General features: G+C 40.5%; 2 protein-coding genes across 2 annotated transcripts; one reads left to right on the forward strand and one right to left on the reverse strand.

Annotated features, from left to right (window-relative positions):
• The first annotated feature begins 674 nt into the window (after positions 1-674).
• On the forward strand, positions 675-4662 carry LOC147316896 (dynein axonemal heavy chain 5-like). Its single transcript, XM_086313061.1, has 7 exons — positions 675-783; positions 913-920; positions 1006-1155; positions 2286-2531; positions 2687-2906; positions 3910-4115; positions 4349-4662. Exons 1-7 carry the CDS (start codon positions 675-677, stop codon positions 4562-4564), a joined length of 1155 nt encoding a protein of 384 aa, XP_086169187.1. The 3' UTR covers positions 4565-4662.
• A 2533-nt stretch (positions 4663-7195) lies between these two features.
• LOC147316897 (uncharacterized) lies at positions 7196-14167 on the reverse strand. The gene is made up of 2 exons (XM_086313062.1): positions 8247-14167; positions 7196-8069 (listed from the first exon to the last, which is right to left on the reverse strand). The coding sequence occupies exon 1, from the start codon at positions 14165-14167 to the stop codon at positions 8795-8797; it is 5373 nt and encodes a 1790-aa protein (XP_086169188.1). The 3' UTR covers positions 7196-8069; positions 8247-8794.
• Between the last annotated feature and the right edge of the window lie 10531 nt (positions 14168-24698).

The following is a 24698-nucleotide window of genomic DNA, read 5'->3' on the forward strand; positions in this document are numbered from 1 at the left end:
TTCTGATTGCCATGCCACTTCTGCTAGTCTAGTTTCCTTTGTGCTTCGTTGTGATAAACATAACAATATTAGCACAATCTGTTGGCATATTTTGTGCTATCACACATGCAGATCGCATCTTGGAAGCACATGGTGTTTACAGCAGTGTCAATTCATGGCCTCCTGTTATTGCATAATCATCTAGTTAGGTCACGCATTACATGTTGTGTCTGTCTGTGCTCGTTATAAAATGAAGTGCCATAAATAAGACTTCTTCCATGCATGAGACCTCAGCTATATTGTCATGAATTGCTGTGTGAAGCAGGCAGGATAGGACAGAAATGCAGACTCACACTCAGAACAGCTTTATTGCTGGACGCCAGGAATACAAAACTTATTAAACTGGGAATACACATGAACTACACAGGCAGGCAGAGCACACAGCGGGGAAATGAGGGAGATCACGACACAGGACAGAGGGAGACGCAGACATAAATACACACCAGGGCAAACGAGGGAACAAACTACTGGAGGGGACCCAGCCGAACGTGATCTAACTAACGAGACACGGGGACACAAAACTGAACATGATGCACACCAGACAGAAGACTATCAAAGTAAACCAGGAATCACTAAGACAGAGACCAAGTCACACAACTTGACACGGGAGCTGGGAGGAAAGAAAATTCAGGGAGATGAGACGGACCAGGGAGATAACGGGAGGAGACAACGAGGGGGACACGGAAACAGTTAAGGGAGACGAGACACAGAGAGAGAGCGAGGGAGTGCACATAGTCAAACAGGGTACATTTCATCCTTCTTTTGTCTTTTTTTGTTGTTACTTATTAGCTTTCTTTTGTTGGCCACTTTGAAGATCACTTTGTGTCTAAATATGTTTGAAGTGTTCACAGTATTCTTTTATCTTTTCTGCAGATTTTGATGTGCTGTAATGCAGTTAAAGTTTTGCCCTGTTTTATATTTGTTTCCCACGTCAGAGCTTTTTGTCACAGATAAGTCTTCTTACAGATAAGTCGTAACGAGAAACAGTGGAAGGCTTGGTTTGACAAGGAGGCCCCAGAGGAGGAAGTAGTCCCAAACTCCTATGACCAGTCTCTTGACTGTTTTAGACGGCTGCTCCTCATACGCTGCTGGTGTCCTGACAGGACCATCGCACAAGTAAGGAGAGACATGTTTATGCATGGCTATAGAGGACAGATACAATGATTAAATTCAGTTTTCTTTATATAATGCCAATTCAAAACAAAAAGTTCCTTGGAACATTAATATTGTAATAACTGTTATAAGTTCCCCTGTGAACAAGCCTTTGGTGACGGTGCTCCAGAATTAATGATCGGGTCCTTGGCAGAAGCTGGTTTAGGTTCAGAAAGGGAGGCCATCTACTGCGACTGGTGAGGGGTAAAGAGGAGAGAGAAAAGGAGAACATAGAGAGACCAAGGACAAAACATAAACTACAGGAGTGAGAAGGGAAATATTAACAGTATGAATATCGCAGTGTAAACTTTAAAAGCATCAGAAGAGTCTAACCAGCCTATAGCAGCATAGGATGGCTAAGGGTCACCCAATCCATTTTCTTTAATTAGAAAGCCAAACATTGGTTGTCTGGTCTGTTTTTTGGTCATGCTTTTGCCTACTTTATAATATACAACACAACAAGTAGAACAGGCAATGTAAATCTACTTTTCTCATTTCTATCATAGTGCATTTTCAATAGTATACTGTAGACTGCAATTAAAATTAATAATTACCACTAAAGAAAGAGAAAAGGCTTAAAGTTGCTAATCTGAGAGTTAATGGCTTAAAGCTTGGGAAGCGATACCTCCTGACTTAAAAATACAGCTACATAAATGAGACACGGACCACAAAACAAGAATGTATAATCTCTTAATCTTCACTGAAAGCTGCTTGGTCAAAGCTCTTCTTGAGATAAGAAGCAGCTTGTGTAACTTGTTGTTATACAGCTTTCACCCTCCAGCCTGCTGTGCCTGAATATTTACAGTGGCTAAAAGATATTCAGTTTTACTGATGGATAACTTTCTGGCCCACTGAAGACAAGCCTGGAGTCCAATTTATTTAGTTAAACTCACAGTCCAGTCCACAGTTGCCCTAGCCTTAAGGGTAAAAAGAGTTAGCCAGTAAAGAAAATGCTTTGAAGAATTATCTCAGTTCTCAGCTTTCTAGAAAGTAAATTTATTCCAATATATACTATTGGACTACTTTGCTCAACTCTTTGCATTACAAAGCATTTAAAAAATTACATCTGCTTTGCATCATATTCTTTCCTTTAGGCCCGTAAATACATAATGGACGCAGTAGGGGAGAAATACACTGAAGGGGTGATTCTTGATTTAGAGAAGATGTGGGAGGAGTCGGACCCACGAACACCTCTCATCTGCTTCCTTTCAATGGGCTCAGATCCAACTGACTCCATTATAGCACTCGGGAAGAAGCTGAAAATCGAGACCCGTTATGTATCCATGGGTCAAGGACAAGAGGTCCACGCACGCAAGCTTCTGCAGCAAACTATGGCTAATGTGAGTGGTGAGATATTACTGCTGTTTTAGCAATACAGATGTTCTGTCTCTAAAAATGTGGTTTGGAATTTATAGAAATTATTTAGGGTTTTCTTGAACTCCTCATTTATAGTCTTCGTCATGGATGATAGGCATACTACTGTGTTTGTCCCCAGGGTGGCTGGGCCTTACTCCAGAATTGCCACCTGGGTTTGGACTTCATGGATGAGCTCATGGACACTGTGACAGAGACAGACTTTGTCAACAACAGCTTCCGCCTTTGGATGACCACTGAGGTCCACAGACACTTTCCCATCACACTTCTCCAGATGTCCATCAAGTTCACCAATGAACCACCACAGGGCCTCAAGGCAGGGCTTAAGAGGACATATGGCGGTAGGTTTGGCTCACTTAAGCTCACATTAAAGAAGTCCAGAAATACTAGCCAGTTTAATAGATCCAATTTATCTATGTGATAAAGAAAGAGGACCTAAGAGAATGAAATATATTCCAATATTGATGTGTACATTTGGAGATGCAGATATACAAAACACCTCTACTTCGTGATATCCATGATAGGAATAAGTAAGTGAATAAAAAGATGGAAATGTGGGAGAAACACCTGTTTGATGCTATATTTATTGTATTCCGGATTTTGTTTTTTACCCATGTTACCCAAGGTTAGTAAAATTTTAAACAAGTCTGAGTTATCTAGTCTGTGTTTTGGTCCAAAACAAGGGTGAAGAAAGAAAAGAATCTTTAAAATGTAGAAACCAGCTGTCTTTTCCTGGCTCAGATGACATGGTTCCTGGAGGGGAATTGAGATCGTATCTACAGCTTGAATTTTTTTTTTTTTTTTTTTATAGAAAACAAGCAGAAAAAAAAAACAAAGCAACATACTAAACACAACACCATCGCATTAATCTAGCTAAGTGTAAACAGCAGTAAATACTAAATATTCAATGTTGTTGTGCAGCACGCAGGACAGATGTGCGTCGAAGTAGCAGCCAAGAAAGGTGTAATTTGGGTCTACGAGCAGTGAACACCCGTGTGCATACCTGTGTGGATCCGCGCGCTTGCATTCCAAAGGTTTCTCCATGTAATGATCTGCTAGGGAATTCTGATTTCGATTAGTAATTGCAGTTTGGTATTATATCAGAAAGAAGGTATTATTTTGACTGACATATTCAGTTCACTATCTTTTCTCCCACATTTACGCAACAAATCCTAACTGTTCGCTAAAAAGGAAATCTGTGTGTGCATGTTTGTGCAATGCTTGGTTTTAGAAGTAACTGACTTTATTCAGTTATGGATTATTTCAATACATTTCTGTAGATGTTACACTTAGCCTCCTTTTGGGCATGCAGTACATCTTTTTGACCTGCATGTCCCTGACCAGGTATAAACCAGGACCTTTTGGATGTCAGTAACATGGCGCAGTGGAGGCCGATGCTGTATGCAGTAGCCTTTCTTCACAGCACAGTTCAGGAGAGAAGGAAATATGGCCCCCTGGGATGGAATATTCCCTATGAGTTCAACCAGGCTGATTTTAATGCCACTGTCCAGTTTGTTCAAAACCATCTTGATGACATGGATATTAAGAAGGTAGGTAGAGTAATGCTTATTATTCTGTGTGATTAGGACTCTTGACCATAAAAAAATGTTAAAAGGGTTGAGATTTAAAGAAAGGATATTGTAAATACTTATCAACAACAGCCATCTGCTGGGAGTTTTAGAGCTTTCTGACTGTGTATGTATTCAGTCTGCTCACAAATTATATTGCACATTCATGAACAATTTTTTTGTCATCCTTTATCACTGTTTTATCATCTCCTTAGGGTGTGTCCTGGAACACAGTTCGATACATGATTGGAGAGATTCAATACGGTGGTCGTGTGACCGACGACTATGACAAGCGCCTCCTCAACACCTTTGCCAAGGTGTGGTTCAGTGAGGAAATGTTTGGACCTGCATTTAGCTTCTACAAGGGCTACAGCATCCCAAAGTGCTCCAGTGTTGACCAGTATCTAACATACATTCAGGTCAGTCTCTAAAAATAAGACATTTCTTAGTGCAACGTGTCTGCCAGAACTCCCACTGTGTCAGTGACTGAAAATTCATCTGTTTCCAGACTATTTCTCTTTTTTTCTCACTCAAAGTTAAGTTCTGTGATATACAGTGTTGGGTAAGTTACTTTAAATGAGTAACTTAGTTACATTACTAGTTACTTCTATCAAAAGTAACTCAGTTACTTCAAGTTACTCGTTACTTTCAGAGTAACTAGTTACTAGGGAAAGTAACTTTGGTTTTACTCAGAATTCTCTTGTTAATGTGTTGCTTCCGTAACTGGATACCCAGCAAGATTCTTCTTCTAGCTTGCTTACTTACCACAAGTGCACTGTGCCACCTACCAATAGAAAGGAAAAAATAATGTGCACATTTCCACGAGAGAAATCCCACGCCTGATTCTATCCTAGCCTGCTTTTTACATCCAACACAAAAACTGCAGTCGTGGTGCTTTCGATTGTACTCAGAACTCGGAAATTCTGCCTTCTGAATAGGAAGATGTAGGTAACACCAGACTGCAGATGAGCTGCATACAGGGCTGGACTGGGACAAAAAAATCGTCCCGGGCATTTTGACTAGAGACCGGCCCACCATTATAGGAAAAATCATAAAGCCTTTGAATGAAAATAAATACTGTTGTGACAGTGATGTACACTGTTCTGATGGTATATATGCATCAATCTATCAATTGTTTGTTGTAAGACTCAGATAATTATTTTTTTAAAAGTGAGACATTTTAAATGAGAATAAGAAAGTATTTCCTTGTGCCCCCCTTTCCCTTTTAATTCCCTACATGGACCCCTGGCAACACCCCTGCACAGTTACCAGCTGTCAGCTGCTTAGAAAAGGATCCTGGTGTTATTTATCTCTCAGAAACAGTTCATAACTTCCCTTCAACTCATTCATGTTAACTAAAAGGTAAACCTGTTTCTCCATCACAGCTCTGATGATTCAGTAAGGACATCTCCTGGTTTCATCTTCATGTTTCCCACTCACCACATATCCAAACCGACATCATGACCAGCAGCTTTACAGCTGTGGCTCCAGCAAACATCAGCTGATACTAGAAATTAATATTAAATAAATTCTAACAACAGCTGATCAAGCTTAAAAGTGCTGCTGTTGTTTAGCGCAACATCCGCTGGTTTCCTCTTTCTGCCGCAAAGTGGGCGATAAATAAACAAGAGAGAAAAGCCGATCAGCTGATCATTGATCAGTTTCATGATTGAAGTAGAAACAGGAGAGGGAGGGTGAGAGGATGAGAGAAGAAGAGGCAGCTGTGCAGCGTAAACACAGAATAACTCCAGCTTTGTGTCTTTTTCATTGTAGCTGAAGTCCGGGACAAACTGTTCCTTTTCACCTCAATAAGAAACGCGTAATATTTTCTCGGAATACCAGACGATTCTGTTTTTTACGGGACGGTTGGCAACTCTAATAATTAACCTTATGAACAAAATAAAGTTCAACATCAGTAACATAGCACCCACCCAGCTGTATAGAAACTCCGTCATGCTAGCTAGCACGCAGTACAAAAAAGTCAGCATAACGAAAATAAACTCCACCTAAACTTGGTTCATATCTGACCCAGATGGACTGCAGGTTATAACTTCTTACCTGAAGTTCAGTTCACCTGACACTGGGACCGGCGGCCGCTTCGGGTCTCTCCTCTTGCCTCCCTTTCTCTCATCCACCTGCTGGCTTCCACCACTTGCTAATGTTATTGAATCTGTGGAAGCTCCGCGATAGCCACCACACGAAGTAACGAATAACGAGCCTATCTAAATCCCAGTAACGAGTAACGCGTTCCTGGTTTTGGCATAATAACTAGTTACCGTGCTCGTTACCACAATAATAACGTAGTTACTGTAATGCGTTACTTAATAACGCGTTAGTCCCAACACTGGTGATATATTTATTGTTTAGCGGGGTGTCATTTATTTATTTATTTATTTGTTGTTGCTTTCTTGTGATGTGCTCTTGTTACATCCAAAATGCACTCTATGTGAGATTTCACAGATTATATATATGAGTTATTAGTGTGCTTAACTTGTAGGTGTGTGTGTGTCTAGGGGCAGTTCCTGAGCTTGTTTCATTAAAGGTAGTTTCATTATGACGGATGCTTATGGCTGTCAGGCTCAGCAGGCCCATTGTATTTGTGCTGCTTCTTAAACTGAGAATGACAACACAGCCTTAGAAAACTCATGCACAAACCTATACATATGCATTCAACGGCATGCACATATAGCACATTAAATCTGTAAATGTTGGGCAATTTCAATTTTTTTTACATATTTTACTTCTGTATGCTGCCAAGACTTGATGTTAAATGAAAGTTTCCACTCGTAGCTTTTATTAAAGATGTTAAACAGAAGTCTTGCATCATCTGTTCATGAATTGAAGCCCTTTTAGTACCCAGTTATGAATTGGACAAAGTTGCATAAGGATTGTTTTTAGTATTTGGATGAAAATTATTTACATGAAGTCCAGAACCCATAGTCATCATCAAATGCCTTGCTGAAGAATTAAAAGAACACAGCAAGGGATGCAGGCCATTCTGTCTAGTATAAGCTATCTCTGTTTTTCTGTCACCATCCATTTTTCTTTCCGTATTAGCCACCATCCTGATGTTTTACCCTGTCTGAAAACAGAATCCATCACGACTGAAGAAAGTATGATACATCTGTAGCACCCAACTCAAGTAGCTCTGGATTAACCCTCGGTTAAGATGGTGATAGTACTCTGAGCGGGGCCCTGGGTACGTTACTTATTTTATTGGTAAACAGGAGAAACGATAGCTAACCAGTTTTAACCTTTGTACTTAGAAATCTTAATGTTGGCGGTGCCTCCACTTAGTGAAAATAAGGAGTTCTGTCTAATCTTCACTAAGAATAATGAATTTATCTAACATGTTAAACCTCTCTTTTACCTTTAGTAACCCTTATCACTTATAAACTCTGTAAAGCATAAATATGACACAACACAAAACTTTAAATTCAACATGTAAGATTTAGTCAAAACAAAGTATGATTTAAATAAAAATAAAAAATACAATATTCCAAGTTCTGAAGTGTTTCCTTACAATTCAATTGGATGGTTTTTTCCTCTATTCACAGTCAATGTTTTAGAAACAACACATTTATCCAAGATATTCCCCTTTTTAGTTCAGTTCAAATTTGTAACCTTTTAGAGCTCATGTACTGAAACCGTTGCAGGCCTGATCGTTGCTCGGGCTCGTTGGGCCAGAAAAAACACAAATGGCCGCTTCGCTTGATAAACAAGCAGAAAACAAAACGCACGTGCTCGTGGCTACTCACAAATCCTTCGGGCTAAGGGCGAGGACAAGCTGAGGGGCAGGCTCGGTTTGTGACCATGCGGCCTCCACTCGGCAACGTGGTCGGAATTAGCAGCATACATGGGCTGCTGAGCACACTGGAACAAACCCACGGAAATCCTATCCACAGCAGAAGGGTCCAGAGAATTCCTCTCGGTCCACTGTGCATTAGAGATTACTATTTAGTTCCATAGAGTAATCTGTAGTTTACATACTCAGCATACATAGCTAATACAGGCTCTAAAATGCTAACATGCTAACTCGCGATTAACATCATACATTTTAAGTACTTATACATTCCGTTTAAGCTCAATGCTAACTCCACATTCAGTACTCACTCATCACAGGGCAAAACAGTCCATAACAGGAACATAGACTCTGCATCCACGGCTATTGTTTGGACTATTCTCCCGTTAGCTCTGGTACACAACCTCCTCCGGTAACGTGCTGCTGCCGACTCTCACTAGCTTAGTTTTTCTTTTCTTCGCCTCACTTAGATCCCGCCTTCCTTACGTCTGATTGGACAATAGGTTTACATCAACCAATGGGATAAAACAAATACAAGATTGACAACTCAAAATGAGCTTGTAAAACAACTTGAAGCAAATACAAAGTTTTCCTTGTTTTACATTAGATAACAAACCTTTGTGTTTCTTGTAACTTTAACTCCATGAACACTTAAATTATAATTGACTTCTATTTATTGTGATTTTAAACACGTTTTTAATGCATTTGAACTCTTGTTTTGTTTTTTTAAACACATATGAAATATTTACAATAAAGTTTTTACATGACAATATTTATATCCTTTTAACCTGTAGTGTCTAAAATAGATATTTGAGACCAGGCTACACCCTCCCCGTCTAAAATATTTAGATGTCCTCATCTAACGCAGGATTTTAGACTTGGGCTCAGAGTAATGCCTTGGGTGTTTAGAGTGTTTTACATGATGGTTTTTATCTCTGGTGCTACTGAGGTTCAACTGTATAACCATGCCTTGGTGTACAATAGTCACAGGTTCCTCAGACTGCGTTCCAGGTTTGTCATAGGTCAAACGGATTACTGGTTTCACCTCTCGCTTTGACTTTCGGGTTTCAGGTCTTGCGGGAGTCCTCAACTCCACTTCGGTGTCTGCAGCCGTATCACTGGTATCTCCTTCCACATTTGATGGCTGACATTCCTCTTCATGAGAACTTTCAGAAGGTCCTTCCTCCAATTCCGGTTCACTCTCAGATGAGGGGGAATTATCAGAGGGAAGAGATTCTGTGTTAGGTCTGTCTGACCTGAATTCATGTCTCTGAATATGGTCACTGGTAATGGTGGGGTACTGGTAGACATACTCATTCTCAGATTCGGAGTCTGGCAAGACAACAGATAATCGATCTTCTTGGTCCCGTATCTGACGTCTGTTGGCATGACGTCTTCTAGTAACTGGTGTTCTTACTCTTTCAGGTGAAACTGAGTTATCTGCGATTCTGACAAGATAACCGATTGGTAGCAGATGGTCTCTGTGTAGAGTTTTGACACCTCCAGATCCTTGTTCCGGTTTTACCTTGTACACAGGTAGGTTTGGCAGCTGTGTGATGACAATGTAAGGTATTGACTTCCATCGGTCTTGCAGTTTGTGTTTACCAGTAAGGCCAACGTTTCTTATCAGAACTCTGTCTCCCTCTTGTAAAGGTTGGTCTCTTACTCTTTGGTCATAACGTGACTTGTTCCTCAAATGGTTCTTTGTTGCATTCTCGGTAGCTAGATGGTATGCTTGTTTGAGTTCTTTCCTCATTTTGTCGACGTACTGCAGGTGAGTCATCTCCGCGTCATCTTCAAGAACAGCACCAAAGCAAATGTCAATGGGTAATCTGGCATTACGTCCAAACATTAGATAGTATGGAGAATATCCAGTAGACTCATTCTTTGAGCAGTTATAGGCATGTACTAACTGGCTGATGTGCTGACTCCAGTTTTGTTTCTGTACATTTTCAAGAGTTCCAAGCATTGATAGCAAGGTTCTGTTGAAACGTTCTGGCTGAGCATCTCCTTGCGGATGATATGGTGAGGTACGTGATTTTCGGATACCTAGCATAGACAAGAGCTCTTTGATAAGGCGACTTTCAAAGTCTCGACCTTGATCTGAGTGTATCCGGGCAGGTAATCCGTAATGCACAAAGTACTTCTCCCATAATACTTTTGCAACTGTGACTGACTTTTGGTCTTTTGTAGGGAATGCCTGGGCGTACCTTGTGTAATGATCAGTCACTACTAATACATTAGCAACTCCTTTGTTATCTGGTTCAATCTGGAGAAAGTCAATACAGACTAGATCTAAAGGACCTTTGCTAGTGATTTGACTGAGTGGCGACGACCGTTGTGGGAGAGTTTTGCGAGAGACACAACGTCCACATGTTTTGATGTACTGGTCCACATCAGCATTCATGCGTGGCCAATAGAAACGGTCTTTGAGGAGTTCTGTTGTCTTCTCGACTCCTAGATGTCCACATTCATCATGTAGTGATCTCATTACACTTGTTCTGTATCGATCTGGTAAAACCAGTTGTTTGTGAACTGTGCCATTGTCCAGTTTTCTCTGTCGATATAGTATTTTGTCTCTCAGTTCAAGTTTCCTGCTCTCACGACTTAACAAAGACATGTCAGGTGGTGAATTTTTGGATGTGATAAGTTGCTTTCCAGTCTGGATGGCTTGTTTGACTGGTCCAATGACTGGGTCCAGATCTTGAGCAACTTGTAAGTCTGTAGGAGTCAATTGATCTTCCAAAGTTGCTTTTAGGCTTACTGGAAGGACATAAGTTTCTGGAATCACGGATGTAGGAACTCCCAGTTGGTCTACTAGCCTGACAGGGGACTTAGTAGCTTCATAGATAGATTCCTTTTTACAGATGGCTTTTATTGCAGACTGTGGTACATCTGTCCATTCAGTGTCATTGGTGTGTTGTCGGGACAATAGATCTGCGTCTATGTTGTGACGACCAGGACGATATTGGATGTTGAAATCGTACGTGGCTAAAGCTGCAAGCCAACGATGTCCAACAGCATTTAGCTTTGCGGTGGTCAACACGTAGGTTAGGGGATTGTTGTCGGTTCTAACCGTGAACTTAGCTCCATAAAGATAGTCATGAAATTTATCCACGACCGCCCACTTAAGTGCTAAGAACTCCAGTTGATGGACCGGATAGTTTCGTTCTGAGTCACTGATCTTTCGGCTAGCAAAAGCAACAGGCTTAAGGCCCTCAGGGTACTCTTGATTGAGCACGGCACCTAACCCGTTCAGACTAGCATCCACATGTAAGACATAAGGTTTAGTGGAGTCTGCAAATGCCAAAACAGGGGCATTGGTCAGACATTCAATGATTTTTCTGAATGCGGCTTGACAGGAGTGGTCCCATCGCTCTTTGAATGGCTCAGAAGGTTTGAGGTACGTTTTGGTTGGGTATTTGGTTTGAGCTCGCTTGTTTTTCTGAGTAGGTGGATAACCTTTGGTAAGCTCAGTTAATGGGCGGACTATGCTTGAATAATTTGCAATAAATCTGCGATAATACCCACAGAAACCAAGGAATGAGCGAAGAGTTTTCAGATCTGTTGGCTCTGGCCAGTTCCTGACAACCTCTACTTTTTCTGGATCCGTGGCTATACCATCTTTTGAGACAATATGACCAACATATTTGACTTGGGACTGACAGAACTGACATTTGTCAAGTGACAATTTCAGACCAAACTCCTCAAGGCGATCTAAGACTTTGAGGAGACGTCGCTCATGCTCTTCGAGTGTTCTACCAAAGACGATTAGGTCGTCAAGGTACACTAGGACTTGAAGAAGGTGCATATCACCCACTGCCTTCTCCATGAGCCGCTGAAAAGTGGCTGGGGCTCCTGTGATGCCTTGTGGCATTCGTTCAAATTGATAGAACCCCAGGGGGCAGATAAATGCAGTCTTTTCCTTATCTTGCTCGGACATGGCAATTTGGTAGTACCCACTCCTAAGATCGAGGACTGAGAACCATTTGCTGCCTGTAAGACAATCTAAGGCGTCATCAATACGAGGGATGGTATACTGGTCGGGGATAGTACGACTGTTCAAAGTTCTGTAGTCGATGCAGATTCTGATGGAGCCATTCTTTTTTCGCACTACAACAATAGGTGATGCGAATGGGCTTCGAGACTCTTTGATAATGCCTGCAGCTAACAACTGCTGTAGGTGTTGTCGTACATCATTAATATCGGCCGGAGCTAAACGACGTGAACGCTCTCTGAAGGGGGTAGAGTTGCTAAGGCGGATGTTATGTTCTACGTTTTTAGCTAACCCCACATCCCATTCATCAAGAGAGAAAACATTACGTCTCTGCGCTAGCCTTTGCTGTAGTCTTTTCTTCCACTCTGTAGGGACAGGAGAGTCACCAAAATCAAAGAGTACGGGAGCTACGGTACTAGCTTCAGGTTCTAAAACTTTAGGGTCAGTGACTACGTCCACTGCATGCATCTCGGCAATAACTGTGCCGACTTGGATAGAGGTAGGCTTTTCTGACTCATTCTGTAATAGAACGATGAAACTGTTCTCATCCATGTCACTTTCACGGAGAACACCTGGCTGGACCAACACGCCGGATGGGAGTTGGGGCATGGCAGGTGCTTCAACCAAAACAACATCTTGGGGTTTAGTTCTTTTCTGCTCTACTTTACACGTGGCATAACATTTTTTTCCGGGAGCAATGGTAAGTGGCCCTGGACCTTGCCATTTCACTTGCCCTATGGGATCGTCGGCTGCATGGGATCCTAGGGACTGAGTTTGGATTTTATCATAAACTGCCTGTATCCTCATGGAGCTGACTTTGTTCTCACTACCGCTATCTCTGCACAGCTGAAATAGGCGGCTGAACAGAAAAGCGTTTGTACCAACCACTACAGGGGTTTCATGACCTTGTGGGGGCTCAGGACAGACGAGAGCGAGGACATTAAGGGGACCCTTGACACCTGCTACATCCTCAGGGAACTCTATCTCTACTACTACATACCCATGGTAGGGATAGGACTCAGCTGATAGGCCCCAGATGGCTAGATTGGAAATGGGCTGTATAGGGACTGTTGGTATGTTGGCTCTATACCAATCCTCAAAGATAATGGTCACTGTTGACCCTGAATCCATAAGACCATGGCATGAGATGTTATTGACCTTAATAGGAGCTATGGATGATGGACCGATAAGACCTTCCGGTATGTTGACACTTTGAGTTGGAACATTGGTAGTATTAACTCGGGCAACACACTGATCTTGAGCGTCTGTACTTTGACTTTGTCCATGTGGGCTTCCATGCACTTGATGAATAAGCTTTTTGATTACCTTTTGAGCATTCTCCGGAGCTGTACATTTGTTTGCAAAATGGCCATTTTCTCCACATCTGTAGCAGAAATTATCTGACTCTTTACTACTCTTTGGCTTAAAGGTAGATGACTTTGGACTAAAGTCTCCTTTGGACTTAGAATAATGGCCTCTCTCTTTTGCATAATGTTGTGGCTTTACTGACATTACACTTAACTGTGTTTTCAGCTCTTTGACTTCTTTTCTTAACTGTTGCACTTCGCTGCTTGTGTCTGATTTCTCTTTTTTCTTTTCTCTGGACATCTTTTTGTGGCTTGACTCCGTAGAATGAGACTGCTTGTTGAGCTCTTTCAGCTTTTCTTTTAGCTCTTGAATTTCGGACTGAAAATCATGTTGCTGACAGCCTTTAGAGTCTGTTTCACTTGCTACTTGCACTGCATGCACATGCGGTCTCTGTGCTGGTTTTTTGAGTTTTTGTCTTGCAGCTTCACGCTCCTCTTCTTCTCGAATTTCTTTGAGTAGGCTTAAAAATGTCGGGGGATCATTCCGCTTATCTCTTAGACCTAGCTGAAGCAGCATGAAGTCTGATTCGGTGGCACCTTTAATGAGTTGCTCAAGTCTTGCTTTGTTGGCTTCATCTACTTGTAGGCCTCCCTTTTGCACTACTTTGTTCAGTAATCTTTCCAGTCTCAGCAAGAAGTTAGACAAGCACTCACCTTGTCTTTGATGCATAGTTCTGAATGTGAGATACAATTCCTCACCGGATTCTGAGGTTCCAAAGGTACTTTCCAATGCCTGTAAGTAATCCATATGGTTTGCCATGGGATTAGACATGCGCACTGCTTGAATGATCTCCAGCGCTGGCCCTTTGAGACTCTCAATAATCCTTCTGCGTTTCTCCTTATCTGAGCACTCATACTCATCAGACATGAACTTTACTTGTTCTAACCAGCTGTCTAAATTGTCTTCACCAGGTGGAGTAGGGTGGACTCCAGAGAAGATTCTAAAACGACGGTATGAATTGCTTTCATTTGGCTTGGACTGCAAAACATCACCTACCGCCCGAATGATTGACTCGGGGTTGCTGTTCCATGACGTGCTAGGATCACATAGTCTTTTAACATCCTCCAATGTTTTCCCTTCATTATGTAGAAATCTGTCCAACTTCTCTGTGAATAGGTCAGAGTTTGTTTCTTGTTCTGCAACAACTATTTTCCATTTACTTCCTTCTTTAACTGAAATCACCTCTGGTGGAACTTTGGTAGGATCGACTTCTTGACGGCATTCACATAACATGGTCAGGGTTTGATTATTGGCATCAAACATTTTTCCTCTCACTCTTACCTTGCCCAAGGTTTTTACTTGTTCGAGGGTTTCTTCTACTGTGGATATTTCCTCCTCTTCAGACACTCCAAGAACTAGAATGGCATGTGCCTGATCAAGCCCTTCACCTCTGCACCAATTTGCAAGATTTGGTTGTGAAACATTACTTTTAGTGGCCATAGTTTTAACAAGTTACTTTGTAGGGGGAAGACAAGAAATTAATTGAAATTACTTTTTAGGACCAGTGTGACTCTTAGTTACTTTAAGGTTACAGCAGATTTAGTGGTAACTTAAAATTTATATAATACAACAAAAAAGATCCCAGCGGTGCCTCCAATGTGTAGCACCCAACTCAAGTAGCTCTGGATTAACCCTCGGTTAAGATGGTGATAGTACTCTGAGCGGGGCCCTGGGTACGTTACTTATTTTATTGGTAAACAGGAGAAACGATAGCTAACCAGTTTTAACCTTTGTACTTAGAAATCTTAATGTTGGCGGTGCCTCCACTTAGTGAAAATAAGGAGTTCTGTCTAATCTTCACTAAGAATAATGAATTTATCTAACATGTTAAACCTCTCTTTTACCTTTAGTAACCCTTATCACTTATAAACTCTGTAAAGCATAAATATGACACAACACAAAACTTTAAATTCAACATGTAAGATTTAGTCAAAACAAAGTATGATTTAAATAAAAATAAAAAATACAATATTCCAAGTTCTGAAGTGTTTCCTTACAATTCAATTGGATGGTTTTTTCCTCTATTCACAGTCAATGTTTTAGAAACAACACATTTATCCAAGATATTCCCCTTTTTAGTTCAGTTCAAATTTGTAACCTTTTAGAGCTCATGTACTGAAACCGTTGCAGGCCTGATCGTTGCTCGGGCTCGTTGGGCCAGAAAAAACACAAATGGCCGCTTCGCTTGATAAACAAGCAGAAAACAAAACGCACGTGCTCGTGGCTACTCACAAATCCTTCGGGCTAAGGGCGAGGACAAGCTGAGGGGCAGGCTCGGTTTGTGACCATGCGGCCTCCACTCGGCAACGTGGTCGGAATTAGCAGCATACATGGGCTGCTGAGCACACTGGAACAAACCCACGGAAATCCTATCCACAGCAGAAGGGTCCAGAGAATTCCTCTCGGTCCACTGTGCATTAGAGATTACTATTTAGTTCCATAGAGTAATCTGTAGTTTACATACTCAGCATACATAGCTAATACAGGCTCTAAAATGCTAACATGCTAACTCGCGATTAACATCATACATTTTAAGTACTTATACATTCCGTTTAAGCTCAATGCTAACTCCACATTCAGTACTCACTCATCACAGGGCAAAACAGTCCATAACAGGAACATAGACTCTGCATCCACGGCTATTGTTTGGACTATTCTCCCGTTAGCTCTGGTACACAACCTCCTCCGGTAACGTGCTGCTGCCGACTCTCACTAGCTTAGTTTTTCTTTTCTTCGCCTCACTTAGATCCCGCCTTCCTTACGTCTGATTGGACAATAGGTTTACATCAACCAATGGGATACAACAAATACAAGATTGACAACTCAAAATGAGCTTGTAAAACAACTTGAAGCAAATACAAAGTTTTCCTTGTTTTACATTAGATAACAAACCTTTGTGTTTCTTGTAACTTTAACTCCATGAACACTTAAATTATAATTGACTTCTATTTATTGTGATTTTAAACACGTTTTTAATGCATTTGAACTCTTGTTTTGTTTTTTTAAACACATATGAAATATTTACAATAAAGTTTTTACATGACAATATTTATATCCTTTTAACCTGTAGTGTCTAAAATAGATATTTGAGACCAGGCTACACATCAATAACCACTTGCTGAAGTTGCTGAACAAGCAAAAAACAAACTTGCAGAAATGTGGTTATCTACTGGTACTGTCACACATTTTGAAGTGTTCTAGTTCAGCAGATAAAAGAATTGAGGTGAAACCTGTGAAATTGAAACATTCTCTGTTTAGAAGGGCAAATGTATATCTGCTAAATCATGCTGTAAACTGGGTTAAGAACTGTCCCAAATATAAAACAAAGCAAGACAAAACATTTGTCATCAGCTGGTTTTGTCTAACTGATCATATTTAAGTATTATACAGTACTTAAAAACAACACAACGCTGTCACGCTGATGGTAAAAACACAGGCCTTTAACACAGTGCCGCTGTGCCACTTTATTTTTTAACAAAACACTACGCTTTATGTATAAAGAACTGCCTATTCTACTACTTATTGAAGAAAAAGAATCCACAAAAGATTATTTTTACTTTCTTTTATTTGTTCCAGATAAATTATAAATTATTTTTTAAAAAGCAATGAAATGCATCAGATGTCTCCCATGCTTTCTTTTCTGCTGTAATTTTTTTTTTTTTAACATAAATTGGTCTATTGAAAATAAAATGTAGTAAGAACCACTACATTTTTTCAATAGGCCAATTTATGTTTAAGAAAACCCCAACAATCAAATGATCTCATCTGAGCAAGCACTGGGCGACGGTGGGAAGGAAAAACTCCTTTGTCTTAAAAAGAAGAAACCTTCGACAGAACCAGGCTCAGATGGTGCGGCTTCTGTCAAGACCGGTTGGGGGTTAGGTAGTTAAAAAACTACTCTAACGGTACAGCACTACAGCTTTTTGGTGGAAATGGGTGGAAGGATGGGTGTTACACCTCGTTTCATTGGAGGTCTTACAGGTGGTCGGGGTGTAGATTCAGCTTTTTTACAAATAGGTGGCAGAGGGACAGGACTAGGTCGTGGAATTATAACTAGTTGGGTGGGAATAGGTTGTCTGTGAAGGTTCTCAGTCATGGGAATAGGTTGCTTTCCACTTCTGGATATAGGTGGAACACACATCCTACGAAAAGGTGGTAGGTTGTCGGTCGAGAAAGTTTCCTTTTTCGTTGGTTGTGTGACTTGAGGAGCGGGTGTCAACTTTGTCTTTTTCGGTCTAATGGGTGGCAGTGGAGTCCGCTGTAACTGTTGTTCGTCAGATGCATCTTCCCTGCCTACGTAAATGTATTTATGTTCCTCAAAAAGGGCAATGTCTTTTTCAACTTGACTCATTGCCTCTTCGAGAAACATTTTGTAATTGTATTTTTTGTGCTGTGAAGGGGAGATAGTAAAAGGGAGGGATTGATATTCAAAGTTTAGCTCATTAAACCTCCTCTTTAGGCCCTGGAGAATGTTTTGTTTCTCCTGTTCGGCCAGTGGTTTAACTGTTTCCTGTTGTTTTGTTAACCAGGCATCATTGTCCTGCTTAGCCTTTTCTTTCTCTGCCTTTCTTCTACGCAGGTAGCCTGGAACGATTCTGTAATCGTTTTTCTGTAAATAAAAGGGGACAAGTCCAGATTTCTCAAGGAGCTGCTTGTCCCCTTTGCGTGTATCCACACAAGCAGGTTGAGCCATGACTTTCTTCATGCCTGTGTGTTCTGGTTTTTTCCTGAATGTGTGTTCAGGTTTTTCGCCTTCTGGCCTCTGTGGGCACATTTCGCGATGAGATGGCGCCTTAACTGTTCTTGGCACCATGGTCCTGTGTTCATTTTTATATTTATTTTCTAATACAATTGCTTCCCTGTATTTAGAAATATACATTTTAGGTTTGGGTGGAGGAAGAGTACTCTACTTTGGGAGAAGGTTATAAGCGCTTTCATCTGAAAACACAATTCAATCGCTAGCTTAAAATCACCTGCAAGGGAATTCTACAACTGTGTGTCGAGGCACCCCTATTTATAGATTTTTATGGCCTGGCATGTGACATCATGGTGGCCTGGCATGTGACATCATAGTGGCCTGGCATGTGACATCATGGTAGCCTGTCTTTGTTCTGTCATTTAAGCCCCACCCCCCTGGTTACTGTTGCTATTGTAACTATTATATTATGAATGCTGGTAGCTAGCATTCCACACACACACATACACTTTTTGCCAAGGTTCCAGCTGCAGTCACCAAGACATGTAAATGTATTTAGTAACCCTCTGGGGTCCAGAGTATAATTGGCCGTTTTTGACTACTTTAGATTTTACCTCTATATTTCACCTTTAAAAAAATCTTCTTCTTTTTTTTTTTTGGCACAACCTCAAATATCTGAAATTTGAGTTAATTTTTCATTTATACTATATTTGCACAATAGATCTAAATTCAGACAAAAAAAATTCAAAATCCGAGTAGAAAATACTTGTCATTTTTATTGTAAAAGCCACAAACATGTTTAAGGAATTGTTTTCATAACTTGAAATGCGAATAGAAGTTGTACATTTGTAAAAATTATGCACAAGTTTTGCAAACAACTTTATGTTCAGTATAATATATGCAGGTTTTCTTCCTGAATACTATCGTTGTTTATATTTACTGCGGGAAGAAACGGTTTTTATAAGGAAAAACACTAGAAAGCACTCAGTCCCCCTCCCAACTCCCCCAGCCTTTCCTATTGGTGAAAAAATATACCATGTGGACCAATCAAAAAATGATAGGGCAACATAGCATTTAGTTGTTTACGAAGGCGGGCAGGTGTATACATATAGTTTGAGTCTGACGGCTCTTTGTTTGCTTCTCATCTGTAAACTCTGCATACTCTCTCATGTGATTCAGTTTGTTTTGAAAAGTCTCAACAGGATCTTGAGCTTTATTGTGAAAGGTTTACGTGGAAAACAAACAAGCGTACAGCGGAACCACGCGATGGTTTTACCGTCATTGTTGCTAACGAAAACACGTAAAAACAGGCACTTGCCCGCCCATAGTGTGGTTATATTAAATATAAGAGAAAGAGAGAACTTTAAGAAATTAATATAGCCACTAAGGTGACCGTCAAAACGATGAAAAATACTGCTGTAAACAGTTTATTTTACGACATCACGAAACAAACGATAGCGTAATAGGAAACGATAGACATTTTTATATCGTCATTTGATATATATCGTTATATCGAACAGCCCTAACATACACTCTTATATTTGTACATATATTTATTCTTATAATTCTCAGATTTACCCATTCGTATATTTTGCTTGTTCTTATGTTATTGTATTTTGCACACCTCTGTTGCACACACATAAGAATTTCGCTCACATGTGCTGTACCAGTGTACCTGCACATGTTATGTGATACGGGAAATCTCCAATTTTTTTTTATTTTGTTTTTTTTGAGATTAAATAATATACCATTGTAAAGACGACACAAGAGTTCCAGAGGCTCTTCTGGGAGCCAGAGTCGACCAGAAAACGTTTCCCCGAGCTTGAGTCCTCTATGAAGAGCAGCCTTTCCTTATCGGCAGCGGTCACAGCCGCTACAGAGCGCTGGCAGGCTTGTTTCCCTGGGCCTTAAAACTGCAAAGGCGGCACGGTGCTGTCACGCTGATGGTAAAAACACAGGCCTTTAACACAGTGCCGCTGTGCCACTTTATTTTTTAACAAAACACTACGCTTTATGTATAAAGAACTGCCTATTCTACTACTTATTGAAGAAAAAGAATCCACAAAAGATTATTTTTACTTTCTTTTATTTGTTCCAGATAAATTATAAATTATTTTTTAAAAAGCAATGAAATGCATCAGATGTCTCCCATGCTTTCTTTTCTGCTGTAATTTTTTTTTTTTTGAACATAAATTGGTCTATTGAAAATAAAATGTAGTAAGAACCACTACATTTTTTCAATAGGCCAATTTATGTTTAAGAAAACCCCAACAATCAAATGATCCCATCTGAGCAAGCACTGGGCGACGGTGGGAAGGAAAAACTCCTTTGTCTTAAAAAGAAGAAACCTTCGACAGAACCAGGCTCAGATGGTGCGGCTTCTGTCAAGACCGGTTGGGGGTTAGGTAGTTAAAAAACTACTCTAACGGTACAGCACTACAGCTTTTTGGTGGAAATGGGTGGAAGGATGGGTGTTACACCTCGTTTCATTGGAGGTCTTACAGGTGGTCGGGGTGTAGATTCAGCTTTTTTACAAATAGGTGGCAGAGGGACAGGACTAGGTCGTGGAATTATAACTAGTTGGGTGGGAATAGGTTGTCTGTGAAGGTTCTCAGTCATGGGAATAGGTTGCTTTCCACTTCTGGATATAGGTGGAACACACATCCTACGAAAAGGTGGTAGGTTGTCGGTCGAGAAAGTTTCCTTTTTCGTTGGTTGTGTGACTTGAGGAGCGGGTGTCAACTTTGTCTTTTTCGGTCTAATGGGTGGCAGTGGAGTCCGCTGTAACTGTTGTTCGTCAGATGCATCTTCCCTGCCTACGTAAATGTATTTATGTTCCTCAAAAAGGGCAATGTCTTTTTCAACTTGACTCATTGCCTCTTCGAGAAACATTTTGTAATTGTATTTTTTGTGCTGTGAAGGGGAGATAGTAAAAGGGAGGGATTGATATTCAAAGTTTAGCTCATTAAACCTCCTCTTTAGGCCCTGGAGAATGTTTTGTTTCTCCTGTTCGGCCAGTGGTTTAACTGTTTCCTGTTGTTTTGTTAACCAGGCATCATTGTCCTGCTTAGCCTTTTCTTTCTCTGCCTTTCTTCTACGCAGGTAGCCTGGAACGATTCTGTAATCGTTTTTCTGTAAATAAAAGGGGACAAGTCCAGATTTCTCAAGGAGCTGCTTGTCCCCTTTGCGTGTATCCACACAAGCAGGTTGAGCCATGACTTTCTTCATGCCTGTGTGTTCTGGTTTTTTCCTGAATGTGTGTTCAGGTTTTTCGCCTTCTGGCCTCTGTGGGCACATTTCGCGATGAGATGGCGCCTTAACTGTTCTTGGCACCATGGTCCTGTGTTCATTTTTATATTTATTTTCTAATACAATTGCTTCCCTGTATTTAGAAATATACATTTTAGGTTTGGGTGGAGGAAGAGTACTCTACTTTGGGAGAAGGTTATAAGCGCTTTCATCTGAAAACACAATTCAATCGCTAGCTTAAAATCACCTGCAAGGGAATTCTACAACTGTGTGTCGAGGCACCCCTATTTATAGATTTTTATGGCCTGGCATGTGACATCATGGTGGCCTGGCATGTGACATCATAGTGGCCTGGCATGTGACATCATGGTAGCCTGTCTTTGTTCTGTCATTTAAGCCCCACCCCCCTGGTTACTGTTGCTATTGTAACTATTATATTATGAATGCTGGTAGCTAGCATTCCACACACACACATACACTTTTTGCCAAGGTTCCAGCTGCAGTCACCAAGACATGTAAATGTATTTAGTAACCCTCTGGGGTCCAGAGTATAATTGGCCGTTTTTGACTACTTTAGATTTTACCTCTATATTTCACCTTTAAAAAAATCTTCTTCTTTTTTTTTTTTGGCACAACCTCAAATATCTGAAATTTGAGTTAATTTTTCATTTATACTATATTTGCACAATAGATCTAAATTCAGACAAAAAAAATTCAAAATCCGAGTAGAAAATACTTGTCATTTTTATTGTAAAAGCCACAAACATGTTTAAGGAATTGTTTTCATAACTTGAAATGCGAATAGAAGTTGTACATTTGTAAAAATTATGCACAAGTTTTGCAAACAACTTTATGTTCAGTATAATATATGCAGGTTTTCTTCCTGAATACTATCGTTGTTTATATTTACTGCGGGAAGAAACGGTTTTTATAAGGAAAAACACTAGAAAGCACTCAGTCCCCCTCCCAACTCCCCCAGCCTTTCCTATTGGTGAAAAAATATACCATGTGGACCAATCAAAAAATGATAGGGCAACATAGCATTTAGTTGTTTACGAAGGCGGGCAGGTGTATACATATAGTTTGAGTCTGACGGCTCTTTGTTTGCTTCTCATCTGTAAACTCTGCATACTCTCTCATGTGATTCAGTTTGTTTTGAAAAGTCTCAACAGGATCTTGAGCTTTATTGTGAAAGGTTTACGTGGAAAACAAACAAGCGTACAGCGGAACCACGCGATGGTTTTACCGTCATTGTTGCTAACGAAAACACGTAAAAACAGGCACTTGCCCGCCCATAGTGTGGTTATATTAAATATAAGAGAAAGAGAGAACTTTAAGAAATTAATATAGCCACTAAGGTGACCGTCAAAACGATGAAAAATACTGCTGTAAACAGTTTATTTTACGACATCACGAAACAAACGATAGCGTAATAGGAAACGATAGACATTTTTATATCGTCATTTGATATATATCGTTATATCGAACAGCCCTAACATACACTCTTATATTTGTACATATATTTATTCTTATAATTCTCAGATTTACCCATTCGTATATTTTGCTTGTTCTTATGTTATTGTATTTTGCACACCTCTGTTGCACACACATAAGAATTTCGCTCACATGTGCTGTACCAGTGTACCTGCACATGTTATGTGATACGGGAAATCTCCAATTTTTTTTTATTTTGTTTTTTTTGAGATTAAATAATATACCATTGTAAAGACGACACAAGAGTTCCAGAGGCTCTTCTGGGAGCCAGAGTCGACCAGAAAACGTTTCCCCGAGCTTGAGTCCTCTATGAAGAGCAGCCTTTCCTTATCGGCAGCGGTCACAGCCGCTACAGAGCGCTGGCAGGCTTGTTTCCCTGGGCCTTAAAACTGCAAAGGCGGCACGGTGCTGTCACGCTGATGGTAAAAACACAGGCCTTTAACACAGTGCCGCTGTGCCACTTTATTTTTTAACAAAACACTACGCTTTATGTATAAAGAACTGCCTATTCTACTACTTATTGAAGAAAAAGAATCCACAAAAGATTATTTTTACTTTCTTTTATTTGTTCCAGATAAATTATAAATTATTTTTTAAAAAGCAATGAAATGCATCAGATGTCTCCCATGCTTTCTTTTCTGCTGTAATTTTTTTTTTTTTGAACATAAATTGGTCTATTGAAAATAAAATGTAGTAAGAACCACTACATTTTTTCAATAGGCCAATTTATGTTTAAGAAAACCCCAACAATCAAATGATCCCATCTGAGCAAGCACTGGGCGACGGTGGGAAGGAAAAACTCCTTTGTCTTAAAAAGAAGAAACCTTCGACAGAACCAGGCTCAGATGGTGCGGCTTCTGTCAAGACCGGTTGGGGGTTAGGTAGTTAAAAAACTACTCTAACGGTACAGCACTACAGCTTTTTGGTGGAAATGGGTGGAAGGATGGGTGTTACACCTCGTTTCATTGGAGGTCTTACAGGTGGTCGGGGTGTAGATTCAGCTTTTTTACAAATAGGTGGCAGAGGGACAGGACTAGGTCGTGGAATTATAACTAGTTGGGTGGGAATAGGTTGTCTGTGAAGGTTCTCAGTCATGGGAATAGGTTGCTTTCCACTTCTGGATATAGGTGGAACACACATCCTACGAAAAGGTGGTAGGTTGTCGGTCGAGAAAGTTTCCTTTTTCGTTGGTTGTGTGACTTGAGGAGCGGGTGTCAACTTTGTCTTTTTCGGTCTAATGGGTGGCAGTGGAGTCCGCTGTAACTGTTGTTCGTCAGATGCATCTTCCCTGCCTACGTAAATGTATTTATGTTCCTCAAAAAGGGCAATGTCTTTTTCAACTTGACTCATTGCCTCTTCGAGAAACATTTTGTAATTGTATTTTTTGTGCTGTGAAGGGGAGATAGTAAAAGGGAGGGATTGATATTCAAAGTTTAGCTCATTAAACCTCCTCTTTAGGCCCTGGAGAATGTTTTGTTTCTCCTGTTCGGCCAGTGGTTTAACTGTTTCCTGTTGTTTTGTTAACCAGGCATCATTGTCCTGCTTAGCCTTTTCTTTCTCTGCCTTTCTTCTACGCAGGTAGCCTGGAACGATTCTGTAATCGTTTTTCTGTAAATAAAAGGGGACAAGTCCAGATTTCTCAAGGAGCTGCTTGTCCCCTTTGCGTGTATCCACACAAGCAGGTTGAGCCATGACTTTCTTCATGCCTGTGTGTTCTGGTTTTTTCCTGAATGTGTGTTCAGGTTTTTCGCCTTCTGGCCTCTGTGGGCACATTTCGCGATGAGATGGCGCCTTAACTGTTCTTGGCACCATGGTCCTGTGTTCATTTTTATATTTATTTTCTAATACAATTGCTTCCCTGTATTTAGAAATATACATTTTAGGTTTGGGTGGAGGAAGAGTACTCTACTTTGGGAGAAGGTTATAAGCGCTTTCATCTGAAAACACAATTCAATCGCT

This window comes from Aulonocara sp. 'chitande type north' Nkhata Bay, linkage group LG12 (assembly GCF_057382095.1).
Source record: "Aulonocara sp. 'chitande type north' Nkhata Bay isolate Kocher_YH1m ecotype deep benthic linkage group LG12, A_spYH_male_GT1.1, whole genome shotgun sequence".
NCBI lineage: Eukaryota > Metazoa > Chordata > Actinopteri > Cichliformes > Cichlidae > Aulonocara > Aulonocara sp. 'chitande type north' Nkhata Bay.